Source organism: Aythya ferina, assembly GCF_964211825.1.
Source record: "Aythya ferina genome assembly, chromosome: 3".
NCBI lineage: Eukaryota > Metazoa > Chordata > Aves > Anseriformes > Anatidae > Aythya > Aythya ferina.
Genome location: NC_140298.1, coordinates 116,270,844 through 116,287,560, shown reverse-complemented (window position 1 = coordinate 116,287,560; position 16,717 = coordinate 116,270,844). Strand labels below are relative to the sequence as shown.

General features: G+C 39.6%; 1 protein-coding gene across 1 annotated transcript in view; it reads left to right on the top strand.

Moving 5' to 3' along the window:
- Positions 1–16,717, top strand: part of PKHD1 (PKHD1 ciliary IPT domain containing fibrocystin/polyductin) — a 255,473-nt gene that overhangs the window by 181,918 nt on the left and 56,838 nt on the right. Inside the window, exons 57-60 of the mRNA XM_084515709.1 lie at positions 356–508; positions 880–1,758; positions 2,876–3,038; positions 6,544–6,704. Coding sequence (XP_084371835.1) covers positions 356–508; positions 880–1,758; positions 2,876–3,038; positions 6,544–6,704 — 1,356 coding nt within the window. The remainder of the gene's footprint in view (positions 1–355; positions 509–879; positions 1,759–2,875; positions 3,039–6,543; positions 6,705–16,717) is intronic.

The following is a 16,717-nucleotide window of genomic DNA, read 5'->3' as shown; positions in this document are numbered from 1 at the left end:
CTGTAGTGTATCTGTACTGAAGAATATCTCCTGCACATGTAGCTTAAAAAATGAAGTGTGAATCTGTTAATTGATTTGGCATCTCCACACCGCAGGGAAAAGATTGAGCACCTTCTTTTTCTAAAAACAAAATATGTTGGTAAAATATAAGAGCATGGTGAATATTTGATAGGCAGGTGGCCTTTCTGTTTTAGTGTTGATGCACGTAGATGGTGCTGGAGGAAAAACCCACCTGAATGTCAGTGCAGATTCTGCAGAGATGCTGTGCATAAGCTGTCAGGCTAGATATTCCCCAAAGCAGTGGTTTATAGGTATGATAGACACTTATCACATTTTGTCTCTTGAAACTCCCCAGGCCATTTTCATGACACAGAAGACGGTAGACGCATCCGTTTGGCAGCAGAAGTTGGACTCCTAACACGGAACATACAGATCAAGTCTGATTTGGCTTGCACTGGGAGGATGCTGGTGGGACATTTTATGGATTCCAGTGGGAGAGAGTTTGAAGGTAGTAGCAATTTACCTATCCTCATCAACCAGACCAGTTCTGCCCAAGAAGAGCTGTTTAACAGCAGATGTATCCATTGGCATGTGCTTTGAAACAGGTCTAAGCAAACTGTGGCTGTGTGACATGCATGAAACATGAATATAATAATATTTCATAATAACCTTGGAATAGGTCTGGGGGTTCTGTTCTGTGGTTGGTTGTATTTTACTATAACTTTTTACATACTTATGAACAAATAGCCAGTACTGGCAATACACTGACAAAGATTGCCTGCTATTATATGCCTGAATGCAGTCTAAACGGGTGTTATTCTTAACCAGTTCTTAGGTAGTTCTGGAAGCTTCTATTTCACTATATTTATCTCATTACAGGTGTCCTTCAGCTCTCAAATATTGAATTTTTGAACTTTGGGCCTCCTCAGCTTTCTGCCATTGAATTCAGGAACATATCCCAACAGTCCTCGGTGGTGTCATCCAGCATTCATGGTAGCTGTGGAGGTGGTATCAAAGCAGTCATGAGCAACTGGATCGTGTTGCATGATAACATGGTGTTCAACACAGTTGGACCTGGCATTGATTTGGAAGGACAAAGGCATTCTCTCATCAGGAACCTTGTTATTCTGAGCAGGCAACCAGAGGGCTTGTTAAACTGGGTTGCTGGCATAAAGGTGAACCTTGCCATTGGTGTCTCCCTCTATGGCAATGTTGTGGCAGGATCTGAGCGGATTGGCTTCCATATCAGGGGCCAAGACTGTTTCCTAGATAGAGAATGTTGCAGTGAAAATGTGGCCCATTCAAATCTCCATGGAATTCATCTCTACGGGGGAGATGGTTTTCCGACCTGCACTAGAATCACAGGTTTTCTATCTTACAAGAATTATGACTATGGTATGATGTTCCACCTTGGAAGTAGCGTCATTATAGACAATGTGGTGCTGGTGGACAACACCGTGGGTCTCATGCCAGTATTATATTGTCTCTATGCCAAGCAGTGTCACACAGGGAAAAGATTCCTGGAACTTAAAGACTCTGTCATTGTCGCAACAAGCTCAACTTTTGACTGCATCAGTGACCGGATCAAGCCTCATGCAGCTGACCTAACTTCCAGAGATCGACCACCATACTACCCTCGAAGAGGCCGTGTTGGGATTTTATGGCCTACATTTACCACTATGCCCAGCCAGAGGCCAGAAAACGCATGGCACAAAGTTGTTCATTGTCCAAAAGTGCTGGGACTCATGAAGCTGAAAGGTTGGTCTTCCACTTATATTGGCCAGACTATTCCGTAACTGTCTTGATTAATTTCATTTTTCCAAGGCTGAAGCTTCAGACTTTCACACTTAACTGGACATGGACATTATGTTGGACCTGGAAATGGACATGGTAGGGAAATCCTTCTGAACGCTTCTTCAGTTGGATTCAGTTAAATACATATTAAATACATCACTGGAACAGGCTGCCCAGGGAAGTGGTGGAGTCACCATCCCTGGAAGTCTTCAAAAGACGTTTAGATGTAGAGCTTAGGGATATGGTTTAGTGGAGGGCTGTTAGCGTTAGGTTGGAGGTTGGACTCGATGACCTTGAGGTCTCTTCCAACCTAGGAAATTCTGTGATTCTGTGATTCTGTGATAGTACTTGGTATTTTTCACTTTCTTTATCTACTACAGTGCAATTATGTACTAATTTGTTTATTTTACCTCAGACACACCTCCTCTTCTGTACTAATTATTTTTTCACTTGGTGCATCTCTATGAACAGCAGTTATCTCTACCTAAATAAAGATGCCAATTTTGAGGGTTAGCACACTTCCTGTAGAATTTACATTGAGCACGATGACTGCGGCTACACAGAAACAGTCATGACTTTTATTGTCATAAGGAATCATAATGTTTAAAGACTGCAAAAGAAAGATTTGCCAGTTATGGATTTTGTAGCTATAGAAGATTTCAATGCCATAGCCAACCATTTGTCACCAGCCACAGCTCATCTTACATTAAAATCTGGCAAGTGAATAAACCATCCATGGCAACTCATCTTTAGAATCGTTCTGACTGATTCCAACAAATTAATCAATCAATCATGCTTGTGTTTCTCACTTTATATTTGATTTCATTTCCTGTGCATGTCTTAGTTTAAGATATAACTTCATAATTTAATCTTAATTTAAGATATAACTTCAGGTACAGTGTATTCTAAAGCTAAATGAAAGTATAGGTTAAAGCAAATAGTCTGTTTAAAAAATGATTTTCATGTATATATGGCAGCGATTTCACATAGGAAAGGTCACAGAATGGAGCTTTTCTCTATCTAATTATTGCATTTTCTCTCACTATTTTTTCTTTCTTGGTCTTTTTTTAATCTCTGGTAGACGTCACATTTACTGGTTTTACAAAGAGCTGCTATAGTGAAGACAGGGATGTCTGCATCATGTCAAATGCTGACCATTTAGGCATCATGCCCCTTATCACAGCGGAGAGATCGAGGATGTTACGTGTCAATGAGAAGGACAAATTTTACTTTCATCCAGCAAGGTAATATGTTTTTTTTTAGAACCTTTTTCAATGGTTTCTGAAAATTAAATAAATAAATAAATAAAAATCAACAAATATGGGACTATTTTAACCTCTATCAGCTGTCTGATCTTAATGTTATCTTATTAAAATATAATTATAGTTTTATATAATTTTATATTATAAATAATAAAATAAAATATGAAATAATGTTATAAAATTTATCTTATTGAAAGTTTAAGCAATTATTTTAGACTGAGTGTCTAGGTGCAGAGCAGTCCCATCCTTTGTATCTGTCTTCTTTTGTACTGTTCCTGGCTGAAAAAAATGAAAAAGCTCAGACATCAAACAAATATGCACAGAAAAACTCAAATCCAAAATAAAAAAAAGAAGAAGAATAAAAAGAAAAAAAGAAAAAGAAAAAAAGAAAAAGAAAAAGAAAAAGAAAAAGAAAAAGAAAAAGAAAAAGAAAAAGAAAAAGAAAAAGAAAAAAGAAAAAAGGTAACTGTTAGTTAAGGGCAATTTTTGAAGAGTTGAGGTTCAGATTCTATCAAGGTGCATCTCCAGACCAATCCTCTTGGATTTCTTCTCTTACTGATGTTTGTATAGCAAAACAAGGTTCATATATCCTATTTCTTAAAACTCTGTCCCGAGCATCTCTGAATTCTCAGCCTCAGGCTTCAGAAAATGTCAGGACCTTCAGCAAAAAAAACTGAGATAGGGAATGTCCTTTTGGCTGGGGAAGCAGAGCTTGATTTTTGCCTGCGAGATCAAATCAGAAATGTTGATCAGTACCAGGCAGGCTGTGAGATGTCAAATGATTGCCAGAACTGCTCCTGCCAAGGGAGAATATCAGCTGTGTGTGGAGAAACATGGAGCAGGGAGGGAGAGAGCTTCATCTGTAACCTTAAGTCACTGATGGCTGTAGCAGTTCAAACATACCACGTCCAATGGAAACCACATGCCAATTTATTTATTACAATGGGTGAACACAACATAGAGGCTATGTCAGGAAAGCCTTGAAGTAGTGGAAAAAAAATATAAATAAATAAAGAAATCCAGCATGGACTCCGCTTGCCAGTCAAAAATAATTGGAGGTGTCCCACACTGCTATGTTTAGAGCCCCTCCAGCCTTCTGCAAGAATTTTTATTTTATTCTATATTTTTGCTTTTTGCTTTGGGCGTTAGTTTGTGTGTAGATTTCTGAGACCTGTCCAGCTTGTCAGCTCCCATTATGTTTCACTCTTGTATCCATCCCACAATATTATGCTATTAGTGAGCTGCTGAATACGCAGTCCACTGCAAGAGCTGGTGATTTCAAATGTGATGAATGCATGTGGATTACAGAATGTTTTCTTAGGGCTCTGGTAAACCTCTGAGGGAGATTACATCTCTCAGTGCTCCTCATGCATTATCTGCATGCATTTATTTAGTCCAACTGTGCAACTGCTGTGCTGGATCCAGGCTGTGGCTGCATTGTTCTGCTATAGCACCCTGACGGGATATCTTGATGAATATCTTCTGTCAAGGAGAAGGTGAGCATTGCCTTAGAGCAAGAGAGGAAATAGAAACATCAGGGAATATGGCAAGAGCATGAAGTGCCTTGCTTTCCCACTGGTGGACCTAGCCAGCTAAAATGCTGGATCTTCTGAGAGATGCTGAAGAATTGCACTAGCTGTCAGGATCAGAGGAACTTTCGCTGTTCTTCACATCTTTCAAGTAATGTTGATTGGAAACACTGGTCCATGTGATTCTCTTTCCTTAATATGGATCATTGCCTATTTGACTTTGCTGCACTCTTAATGTCAATAAGTGTGTTCTTCCAACTTGGTCTCAAGAAATTCTAAGTGTTCTCCAGGATTAAAGAGTATCCATGTAGCAATCTAAAAGTATTTCCATGGGCTTTGCTGGAGTAGAAGTCATTGCATCTCACTACATTTCTGTAATAGGAGCTATACGGCCAATTGGCTAGCTCTCTTAAGCTGTGTTAAGCATTTAGTCAAAGACCAGTTAAAGCACTTAAGATCTCCAACAAATTATTCTGCTCTCTAAACTTTAGAGATCAAAAGATTAGGTGTGTAATCTAAAGAGGACACTCAACTGATTTGTATTCAATAGTGATGCTTGTCTAGAAAATGATTCATCCTAACTCTCCTAGGCACATGTCTCAGGTGAGGCAAGTTCCTCTCCAACAAACCTGTCCTGCTGTAGATATCTCCCTCTGTGGAAGCCAACCTTTAATGTTATAAGCAAAAAATTACTTTTTTTTTTTTTTTTTTTTTTCCTGGCAGTTTTAAATGACTATACTTATAATTTCCTTCTGAGAACATACTGATGTTAAAAGTTGAGTTTGAATCCATTTGAGAATTAGATGTAATCTGTGGAGATATGTTCTCACCCCATCCAAAAAGAACTTTGTACTGGTTTGGACTAATGCTTTGAAACTCTTTTTTTTTTTTTTTTTTTTTAAACTAGGGTTTAATTCTGTTCTTGGAACCTGAACATATCAACTTATCATTAGGAGAGAAGTAGCTACTCATTGGCTGGGAGTACTACAAGATATGCGTGACTGTGTAGTGAACATAGTTTTGAGCTTAGTTTCACCTACACTTCACTTTAAGACCATCAAAGACTCCTGGCTCCTTCTCTCATTCTTTCAGTCATTTCACCTTACTTCATGATTTCTCCTGCATAAACTCAGTTGGTCATGGGAAGGTGCAATCTTCTGGCCCTGTAGAGGGTTCCCTCTTTTTCAGGACATAGTGCTAAGTACAAGACAAACAGGTACTACTGGGAAGCCTGTGCTTTTTATCAAAATGCTATGTAAGCACACACCAATCTGTAAACAAAAATCAATCCATCACCTGGTGGAAGTGAAGAGCAATGCCTGGGGAGCCATGGTCCCATATCAGCCCTGCACACTGCAGCAGAGGCATTCCTGGTCACTGTGTGGCAGCAGCCAGCATGTTTCACAGTCACTCAGTAACTATAGATTTCATCTAGCATAGGTCAAAGATTAATAGCACGTGAATATTGATGGTCATATCACTGCTGTTCCTCAAATCAGGAAATCCAAGAAAGAACCAGAGGTACTCAAACTGCAACAGCTGGCTCCAAGGACCATGACAGCCCACACTGGCCCAAACGAACTTCAGGGAGCTTGAAATTTGGGGACAGGAGTTACACTGGAAATAAAATGATTTTCTCTGTCCAAACCCAGCCAACATCTGGTGGGAGAGGATGCAGATTTATCTCTCTCTTTTTTTTTTTTTTGGATACCAATATGTCAAAATACAAAGATTGCTGCAGGATTTCTTTACAGAACATGCTAGACATTGACTAGTCTGCTTAGATTTCATTCATTTTACTTTATTTGTCATTTTCTGTCTTTTCATGGGCATATGAGTTCACCTAGTAAATTTCAAGGCATCGCATATATGCACAGAAGTGTTTGTTTTCAGTGTAAATAAGTTGCAGACAACAGCACAGCACAATAATTTCTTTTTGTCTGTCTCCTGCCTGCCAGTGTACAGAGCTCTGAAGACACCATGTTCCCCGAAAAGAGTTGCAAAGGTTCGAGGAAAGCCCTTTTCAAGGATTTGGATGGAAGTGTCCTGGACCTGGAACCACCTGTTTCTGTTTTCCCAAAGTCCGAATTTGAATGGACACAGTTCTACTTGCAAGCTGGTAAGTGCCTGTGCTGTCTGGAGTGCTTACACAGTCATGCATACACTTGACCCATGAGAGGTAGGTGCATCCCAGCCTTTCGTTGAGACCTGCAGCTGAGGTCCGTGGTTATGGCCCCAGACTGGGTGATGCCTTTTCAGGATGGAAGTAGTGAATTGCAGTGGTGAAGTCTAGGAGATCTCATTGCACAGGTCTGTGTCCACCAATGCCTCTCTGCCATCTCCCAGAATCATGTCACCTGGCAATCCTTATCCCCTTTAGGGTTTAATTTATTCATTTTAAGACCAGATCAGAACTTACCTGCCCTTTGCAAAATTCTCTGAGACTGTTGAGTAAGACTTGCCATGTAACTGCTATGGAAGTGCAAAATAATAACAATAATTGGCACAGCAAGGATTTTCATCCATGTCCCACTGAGGAGATAATCAAACTGAAAACCGACTCCAGAAGTTTAAAGACCCCTCTTTCTGGTTTAAAAGGGCCCGTTCTGCTCTGGAACCACTTTCTGAAAGTTCACACAGCAAGGCTCCATTCTCTTTCTGATTAAAACTCTGCTCTGTGATTCCAAATAGACTCTTTAATTACAATTAGTATTTCTTGCGCCTGCTGCTGACGGCGGCCATTTTGCTGAGAAGGCGCATCATTTGTGACTCCGGCGGTATGGGAGACTGATGGAAGGGACTGTAATTAATCCTGTTTTCCATCCTGCTCTAAAACTGATTAAACATGAGAAGAACTTTAATCTTTAAACAAAATGTCTAATGTATACCCAGTAAAGGCTTTTTCTCTAAGGATCCCACTATAACTGGCTGCTTAGAGGGCTGATTAATATGTTGTCTAGACACAAACACACTGATTTTTATTCTACCTTTTCTGCCCTGATTATGAATTGCATGCAAGTGCTAATATCCTAGCAGTATTACCATTTAGCACGTGCATATTAATGCACACATACTTTTGCATACAGAACCTATACTTTATTTAGATTCTCACCATTTTTAGCATGCCCTGGGACATAGTCATATGAGTGCCAGGAATCCCCACCATCTAAACTGCACTGACAGTGCAACCTGCACTCCACAGGGTTTATCTCCTTGTGTAATGGAGGCGACAGCATATGGTAAATGCTGCCTGCCTCCAAGGCTGTAACAAAATTGCTGTGTTTTCTTCTTGCTGCCCAAATATGAAATGGGATTTTTTTCCCCTCTCTTCACAGTTTTGTGTTTAATTCCTCTGTATTTCTCATTCTGACCTGAGGTTCCTTTCATCTTGAGGCTGACATTTGGAAAATCACAGCTTGATGCTGAGGTGAATTCATGGTCGTTGTCTTCCCTTCTCTCCCCGCTCTGTCACCCTCTTGAAAGTCGTAACACTGAATGTTTTGCACATTGGTGTGCAGACTCCCATAGTAGATACCAGAAAATGCTTTCCTTCTGTGGGGCCAGATTGCCCCTCATTGTGGCAGTGCTTCAAGGCCAGGGAAGGTGGTAGCAGTATTCCCAGATGATGCTGATGAGCAGATTTTGGCCCTAGGAGTTCTGCCTTTCCTGAATCCAGATGAATGTTTGGTAGCGATGTTAACTGGGTGCTCTGCACCCACCTGCTGAGCCTCTCATCCACATCCCCACCTGGTGCCTTGTTAAACCAGAGTAATTCCAGCAACTTCTAGCAGCTTGATCAGAGCACTGTCATGCAGTGGTTATCTGCTAGCCTTGTTAAACATAAAAAGAGGGATAGTTTTTTCAGGGAGCTACACTACGTCTTTGCCACTTCCACAGTGTAGTGACATGAATTTATTTGAGACTCGACAGCTCTGACTTAATTGCACCTTCATCCCAATTCATGTATGTATTCCCCTTAAGCTTCCAGTCTGCACAGTCAGCTTGAAACTGTTGGTCTTCAGCCATTTCAAGATATTCTGCTTACTCCAGGGGGAACAAAGCCAAAACACTCATTGTACTTCAGGGTCACAAAATCTAGTAAGACATTTTCCCTGAAGAGTTCCATAGAAGAGAGAGGCTGTGAGAGCTGTAACAGCAGCACAGTGGATTACTCAGAATGATATTAATGTTCTTGAATCCATATGATGCCTTTAGTTGAAGACAGAACAGGTAGAGAATACATATATTATTTATGTACATATGTGTCTTTGCAATAGGCCAAGGAGGGACCACGTGGCTTCCTGAGTCCTGGCTATATCATATGGGCAGTAGCAAGCTGTGTAATATATATATTTAAGCATGTAGACATTTATTATTATTATTATTATTATTATTATTATTATTATTTGTATTCCTGTGTGTCTTGTCTTTTGCCTGCTGTGTTACCTTTTGGGTCATAGACCAGGTCTGTTTATCGTGGCTATCTGTAGAAATGGACTTGTTCACATAAAGCTGAAGTTTTAGTTTCCTGGAAAAAACACAGAATTCAGAAAAAAAGAGAAAAGGAAAAAAAAGAAAGGAAGGAACAGATCCAAATTTTTGTTCTTATTATTTCTGCCAGAAGAAAAAGTAACAACAACAAAAATGTGTTTGAATAAAACAAAGCTTAATTATTTATTTATCTAAGGCTACTTTTTGTTCTTTTATTTCTTTTAGATATAATGCTGCAAAAGTTTAGGATGAAATATTTTCCAACAAAACCCCCTTAAATCATGTATGAGGAACTTTCACAGTATCATTTTTCAAATTACCCAAAACAATTTAATGAGTTTAACATGAATTTGTAATTATTTAAATCTCTTTGAGCTGCCCTTTTTGGATGACAAAATGTTTTTCTCCCAGAACTCATCTTTATACCAAACCTCTTACAAAAGAGCTTGGGGCCAGGCCTGGAGCACTAAGTGGTACCATGATACAGGAAATACCAGAATCAGAAGCTGTATAGCAGAATTAGCTATAAGCATGAGTCTAGAGGAGGAATGAAGGATAAGTGAACAGTTAATGTACTCAGCTGAATTCTGTGTCCAGGTTAAATGCCCTGCACCACCATCACTGTGTAGTTAAATCTCTAACCATTTGCTGCTGGCTATCTGCAGTATTTATATGGACTCTGTTATTGGACTCTGTGAGTGCCTCATGATAACCTAACCCACTAACAGTTCCTGGTAGCACTGAAGTTCATTGTCTTCCCTTGGTGGAAATGTAGCTGAGGACCAGAGGATGGTAGAAAATTCATCTGACCCCTTCTGCATACCCTCCAGTGTAATCTCTGGTGAACTAGGAGAGAATGACACATTATGGGCAGAAGCTGGTGGGCTGATACATCCTCTGCAAGGCCCCTGTGCATACCAAGAGAAGTATGGGATGGCTGAGCTTCTGGTGGAGGCAAAGAGTTGAGGAAACACCTTGCTTCACAGCCAATTCACAAAGGTGTTTCGCTCATGATGCTCCCATAGGGTGTGAGCCTCAGTGGAAGTAGCATATCCACCATTGTACACTCCTGAGAGATGAACCCAAATCTTTTAAGTTATAGTTTAGAGCCTGCAGACAGATACATTTTCTTAGAGCTGGCAGACACATTCTAGGCGTTTCTAAAGCAATCTGGGCTGAAAAAGCAAATCTGAATATCTGAATAGTTGTTGTTGGATTCAGGAACATGACTCAGTGATGAAGTGACTAAGAAAAGCAGAAATGGGTGAATATTTCTTTGGCTCCATGCAGCCAGAAATTGAGCATCAGTCATTTAACAATTTGTTCTTTTATTGACTGTGATAGAAGAGGTTTAAGATGGTGCTATAGATGGAAAAATGGGAATGTAAGAAGGGAAATGCAGAAGATAAATGGTCTCCAGAAGGGAAATGGTCTGCAATATCTAAACTTACAAAACTGTTTTTCTCCTTAGCTAGAGGGAAGAAAATGACTTTCCAAGTGAACCTAAAAGATTGCAACTTGCTATATGGGTCCTTAATCTCAACATTAAAATATTTCCCTGCACAAGCATATTAAAAAGAATATGAAACGTTAAAGCCTATTAAACATTAAACATTTCCCTGCATGAGCAGGGGCTTGGACCAGATGACCTCCAGAGGTCCCTTCCAACCTCAGCCATTCTGTGATTCTGTGATCAGACTGTGAGGATTCCAGATTTCAGGGTAAAACAGCATGAAGACAGGTTGGCGTCCTGGAAAATTCCCATTCATGGAGAGAGAGATCCAACCCACAGTGATCTTGTGTAAATCCAGAAGTGAGCCCTTCCTGTTCTTACTATTCCCCTTTAGCACAGCTACAAATTTAGTCAGAAGAAAAACCTTCCTGCATCTTGTGAAACTGTTAATTATAACTCTGTTTCCTGAAAGACTTCCATACTGGTTTCTGTACAGATACAGAAGATCCTTACATTTGCATGACAGCAATTTCTTTGCATATCCTATTTTACAACTCTGTAGCTGATAGAGTCCCTGTTCTATTAACTTTTGGTCATCAGAGTAATTCTGATGTAATGAAGGATAAGGAAATTCAAGGCTGTAGGATTTAGCCATCATGCAACTTTTTCTTGCTGTTAGCACATGTGCCTTGTATGAACAACTTCCTTTCTGTGAACAACTGCATTTATTTTCTACCTTACACTAGTAAAACCTGGCACCTCCTTTAAGTTCTCCACGTACAGTGGAAAAATCAGTGAAATTTAGGTCTGTAATACCCCTGTGGGATAGGCATGTATTTTGACACTAGTTTCCCAGGCAGAGGACAGAATTTGTGACTTGCCCAAGGTCAGTCATTGAATTAATGCATATCCTTCCAAAACCCTGACAGCCAGACTCTTAATCTAAAAGCACCCCACCCTGCTTAGGCAGGTTGAAAAGTATGGTTGCATTAACTAGAATCAGCAAAAAATATATTTTATATTCAACTTTTTATTAAGAAACATGCCTGCAGCATATTTTAGAACTTTACTGAATACTTAAATTCTGACTTTGGTTTTAAACAAAAAAATTCTCCAACTATTTTTTTATTATTTAAAAAGCTGAAGAAGTGCTGTACTGGAAAAAAAAAGTTTAATCAGTTTTAGTGGGAATCTGTTAATGAGAATTGAGAAGATTAGTGTGATATGAACAACTGATCTTTTTATCTGACCAGCAGATAACTCAGACTATATTTTCGTATGGTGTTTTCAATCTAGACAGATCTAAAGCTGTGAAATTTCTATACTAGTCTTGCTTGCTCTCTAGAGGTAGCCAGTACTTTTCTAGATCAAAAAGGGTAGGTATTTCATATGCAGATGCTTATCTGAAGCAGCTTGGTCAGGATTTTAGACACTTTATCTTGTCAACTGCAGTTTTAGAAAACTCAAAAAGGCTGCATAACACTGAGATTAAATATCATATATGAATACGTAGAAGTTTGCTAGATTTCATCATAAATAACGTAAAATTAGATGTTGATGCAAACAGTCCAAAACAAATGTAAGTCATGGATAATAGGTAAGAAAAAAAAGAGGTAATTTTTGCTATTAAGATTCACAAATAATAGTTGTGGAGGAATATCGTTTTGACACACAGGCTGCCAATATAATTTAGGGCTAAAGCTGTGTGAAATTGTCTTTTATATCTTCTATACATATTTAATGTTCTAAGGAGCATGGTTAGCTATACCTGCTATGCATAGTCAAGTGTAGTAATTAAAGACATTTGAGAAGAGAATGCAGGTGCAGGTTTGGTAAATATTCAGGGAATGAAACAGCTGCAATATTGGCCTGAAATGTTTATTGTTTTCTTCTGAATCTTTTGTTGCTGTTGTTGTTCACAGATAGAAATTTGCTTTTTCTGCAATAAATGGCCCATGCAAAATGTGTTGAAAGTGGCAATGAAGGAGATTAAAAGAGCTCTTACCAAGTTATTGTTTTATAAAAATCCAACCTAATATGATTAGAAATTACTTGTGACTTTTACTTAAATTTCCTGAAAATACATCCCTGGCTAAGACTACAGCAGATCTTAATTAAATCAAGACCAAAGTTGAGAATAAATTTGGTGGTTATTTTTGATACCCTTGGGAAAATGAGCTTTAAAATAATCCAAGGGGGAGATAAATTAATCTTGTATCTGTAATAACTATATGGTGGCTCATCAAGCATGAGATGGCTGAAGCTACTGAAGTAAAGGATCAGCTCTGTTAACTGAGGGGAATATTGCAGAGTGAAGGACATCTTTGGGTGGTGAAACCACCAGTTGGGAATGAAGACCCGCAGGTGTGGTGTAAAAGCCTGAAGTAACTAGAAAAATAAAACTAACATTCACATTTTAATGAAAAGGTACAGCATTGAAGAGGCTTTTAGGGTAGGGCATAACTGCATTATCTGAGCACTCCCTAGGCTCCCAACCTTAGATGCTATCGCACTGGGGAAACTTGGTGTGCTAGCTCTAAGGAACAGCACGGAGCGTAGAGTGGAGTGGAGACACCATGGCTAGGCTCTGTAATCAGGTGGGGCCTCGATTGTTCTTGTGCACAAAGCTGCACTTTTTGCCACCCTGAGCCAAAGACCTGTCATGTTTTGACAAATGCTGTACCCTAGTGTACTTTTTGCTCATTATAATATCATGATAATACCAAAACACACCTCCATCCCAAAAGCTACCCGCCTCCAAGGTGCGACCACCCCTCACTGAGCATGCGCCCTGAATTTATCGGAGCCTATTACTTTAAACAGAGACGGGAAAACTTTACACCAATCATAACTAAGATATGCTTGACTAGAGCCACTCAAGCTCCACTTAAAAGATAGAAAATAATATAAATTGGCCCAAGAGAGAGGGGATGTTAGGGAAGATACCACCGTCAGGGGAGATACCATCCCGAGGACAACATCCTTAGGACCTCCTGACTCCTGGGATCAGTCGATGGGCTGAGCCTCTCTTCCCCCCCCATTGGGACGCCTTTGGGTGAGATCTGAATACTTGCTTATAAATCTCTATAGCGTCTTTGATCCTTTTAACGCGTTTATTTCTAGGCTGCACACCTGTGATGCATACTAGCTTGCTTTTGCAGACAGTCATTATCGCCGGCAATCCAAAAGAACCTGATTATCTGTTGCTGTAATAAACCATACTTGATTGCATTGTGATAACTCTCATTAAGTGCAACTAGGGTGAGGGTGGTTATCCATGATAGTTCAGTGTTCTGAATCTAACCAGACCCCCAGACGGTTAATGCGTTTTTGGTGAATGTCTGACTGGACCCCCAGACGGTTAATGTGTTTTTGGTGAATGTCCGTCTGGTTCAGTACCCTGAATCCGACCGGGCCCGTAACGGTTAATCAGCTACACCCCTTAACGCGACAGCAGGGCATCTGGATGTCACTGTGGTGCTGTGTCCCAGGGGAAACCTTTGCCAAGGCAAAATACCTCTCCCCCTCCTCAGCCAACACTTGTTGCATACTGTTGGAGGGGTTGCTTTGCAAAATTAGTTTTGGAAAATCATGGAGGAATAGACCAGAACTGGAGATCTGGAAAGAGAAATCTAGGTCAGCACTGGGAACAACCAGGCCATATGACATTTTGATTTTGAAATACTATATAATACTTTCCCTCAAACTCATCTATATCTCAGACCCTAATAAGTAGCAATTTTCCCTTTTCAGGGATGTCATCTCATTAATTCTGAAGCTAGTATATGAGATGAATGGCATCATTCATTGTCCATGGGTTCAATAGTATATATATACATACAAGCTTGTATATATATATATACAAATATATGTATGTGCACAAATGTATAAACCTATCAAACATTATCTTCTTGTTCCTATGGAGAGAATCAGATGCTTTTCTCATGAGAAATCCAAAATACCTTGGGCAAATACATCCATCTAGCACATTGATTGCTGTAAATGGAGTTTAACATTTTGTATCACTCTTTATACTTCTTGTTTTTCAAAATTCTTGTGTACTTTTAAACAAACATGCACCTGTGTTCAGCTGCATAAAATGTAAAATAAGTATATACATATATCTGTATTAAGAATAATGGAATTTGGAAAAAGTGAATGTAAAATCAGGTCCCTAAGTACAGGCAATAACCTTGACCCTTAGATTAGCAGTCCTTTTTGAAGAGGTATCAGCGAATAGTTTCTGCCTACAATTGCAATGAGGAATCCCCAGCTTCTCCTTTTAGCTTTAATCTCTGAGGAAAAAACATGAGGTTTGCTATTTCCAAACTGAACTCCTCTATTTAAGAACCTGTGTAGAAAAATGACACCATTTTTAGAGTTACTGAATTCTTGAAGAGCCCATTTGTTTGCCTGTGCATTAAAAAATAGCTCAGTGCCCCCAAAACACCACATCACTTCCATTTAGGAATCTAGTTATGGATTTAATATCAACCTCTCTACACTTCTGTATACAAATGTTGTCCTCAACCTGTACATCAGCTTTTTTATCATTGACATAATGAGGCTACTATTTCAGGCATTTGTTCTTAAGATGTGATTTATAAACCATTGGTGTTTGTGAAAGCTGAGTAACTGATGCACGTAACACCCATAGATTAATTTAGGAGCCTGACAGTTAAGGGTGACAAGAATCATTAGGCATCTGGAAAACAGAAGCTATGAGGAATGACTGAAAGAGATGAGTGGCTCAGTCAAGAGGAGAAGAGATGGATGGGAGATTCAAGCACGGCCTTCAAATACATGGGAGATTACTGCAGAGAGGAAAAGTTGCTCCCCAAGTCTGTGGAATACAAAATAATAGGCTGAAATTTCATCAAACATAATTTTAGATAAGGGAAGAAACGTTATAAAAAAGATAGTGAAAAGCTGACATAACTTGCTTGAGTGGGTTGTGGAATCCCTATCAATAGAGGTTAATAAGCATCTTTAGGTGATTCATGTAGACCTCTGCCTGTCCTTGGGGTAAGGATGAATCAAATAATTTCAGAAGGTCTTCTCTGGCCCTATTTTTGCAGGTCTGTAAGGATTCTCTGTGGTCTGCAGGAACCTTTGGTGTCTGACAGTGATTTATTGGTCTAAACACAAGGGTGTTGTAGTGGGAAGATCTGGTAATTAGGAGTTTCTAAATACTGCTGGTGAACAAAAAGAGGGAGAGAAAGTGTAGAGGTTAGTGTGATGGAAAACTGTGTGCTAGGACTGAGGAGAGTTTGCAGCACCAGGGAATCAAAACTGAGGCAAGTACCTTATCTGGGATCTCTGAAGGCATGTCTCCTCAAAGCTCAGTCACTCATACATCATGCCTTTCCTCATGATGCACTGTCTTACTCTTTATCATTTCAGTGGTGCCCACAGATCTGAGTAAGTAATTGGGTTTTATTCCTAGTACATACTACCCTGACACTTTTCAGGTACCTTCTGGAAGAAGCTTCCAACGCTGAAAATCAACCCAGAAGGCTTCAGAAGAAATAGAGGAAAATGGAGAAGTGAGCTGCTCTGGGTTAAGTCAACAGCTGAGGACAGCAGCCTACATCATACAGCCTCTCTAGGCTTGATGGCTGCTACCTTTAAGGACACTAGATGCCTGTCTTTATGCAATTAAAAAAGAAATGTGAATTGCATCCTGTGAATAAAACTGTAGTATTTTCCTTAGATCTGAGAGGCATATCTATAATCCAACCAAACTGCTGAGTGTTAGCTTGCAGAGCTTTACAGGGGAAGCACTGCGTTTTGCAACAATTAATTTTGCAGAGGAAGCAGCCTGTTTAAAGACGCCTGCAGCAGTCACTAAAATATGTGTTGTTTTTCAAGGCCACCAGACACACAGTTGGCTAGGTTGGCTAATAAACAAAACAACAATGCAAAAACCCAGCCTCGTGGGTTTTGCAGGAAGAAAGGATGAGAAATAAAATGAATAATGCTTACCTGCTAGGGGTGGGTGAAGACTATAATTGTTTAGCCCCCAGCAGATCCCTGCAAGGGTTAAAAATGACAAAGATATTAGTTGGTGACTGCTAAGATTGTTGGTTTGAAGCTCTGGGCAAAACACAGACTGTTATTTACCGGACTTGGTCGATTTACTTCTTAATGCAATAATGACCTGTGAAATGAAACGTGAGCTAGACAAT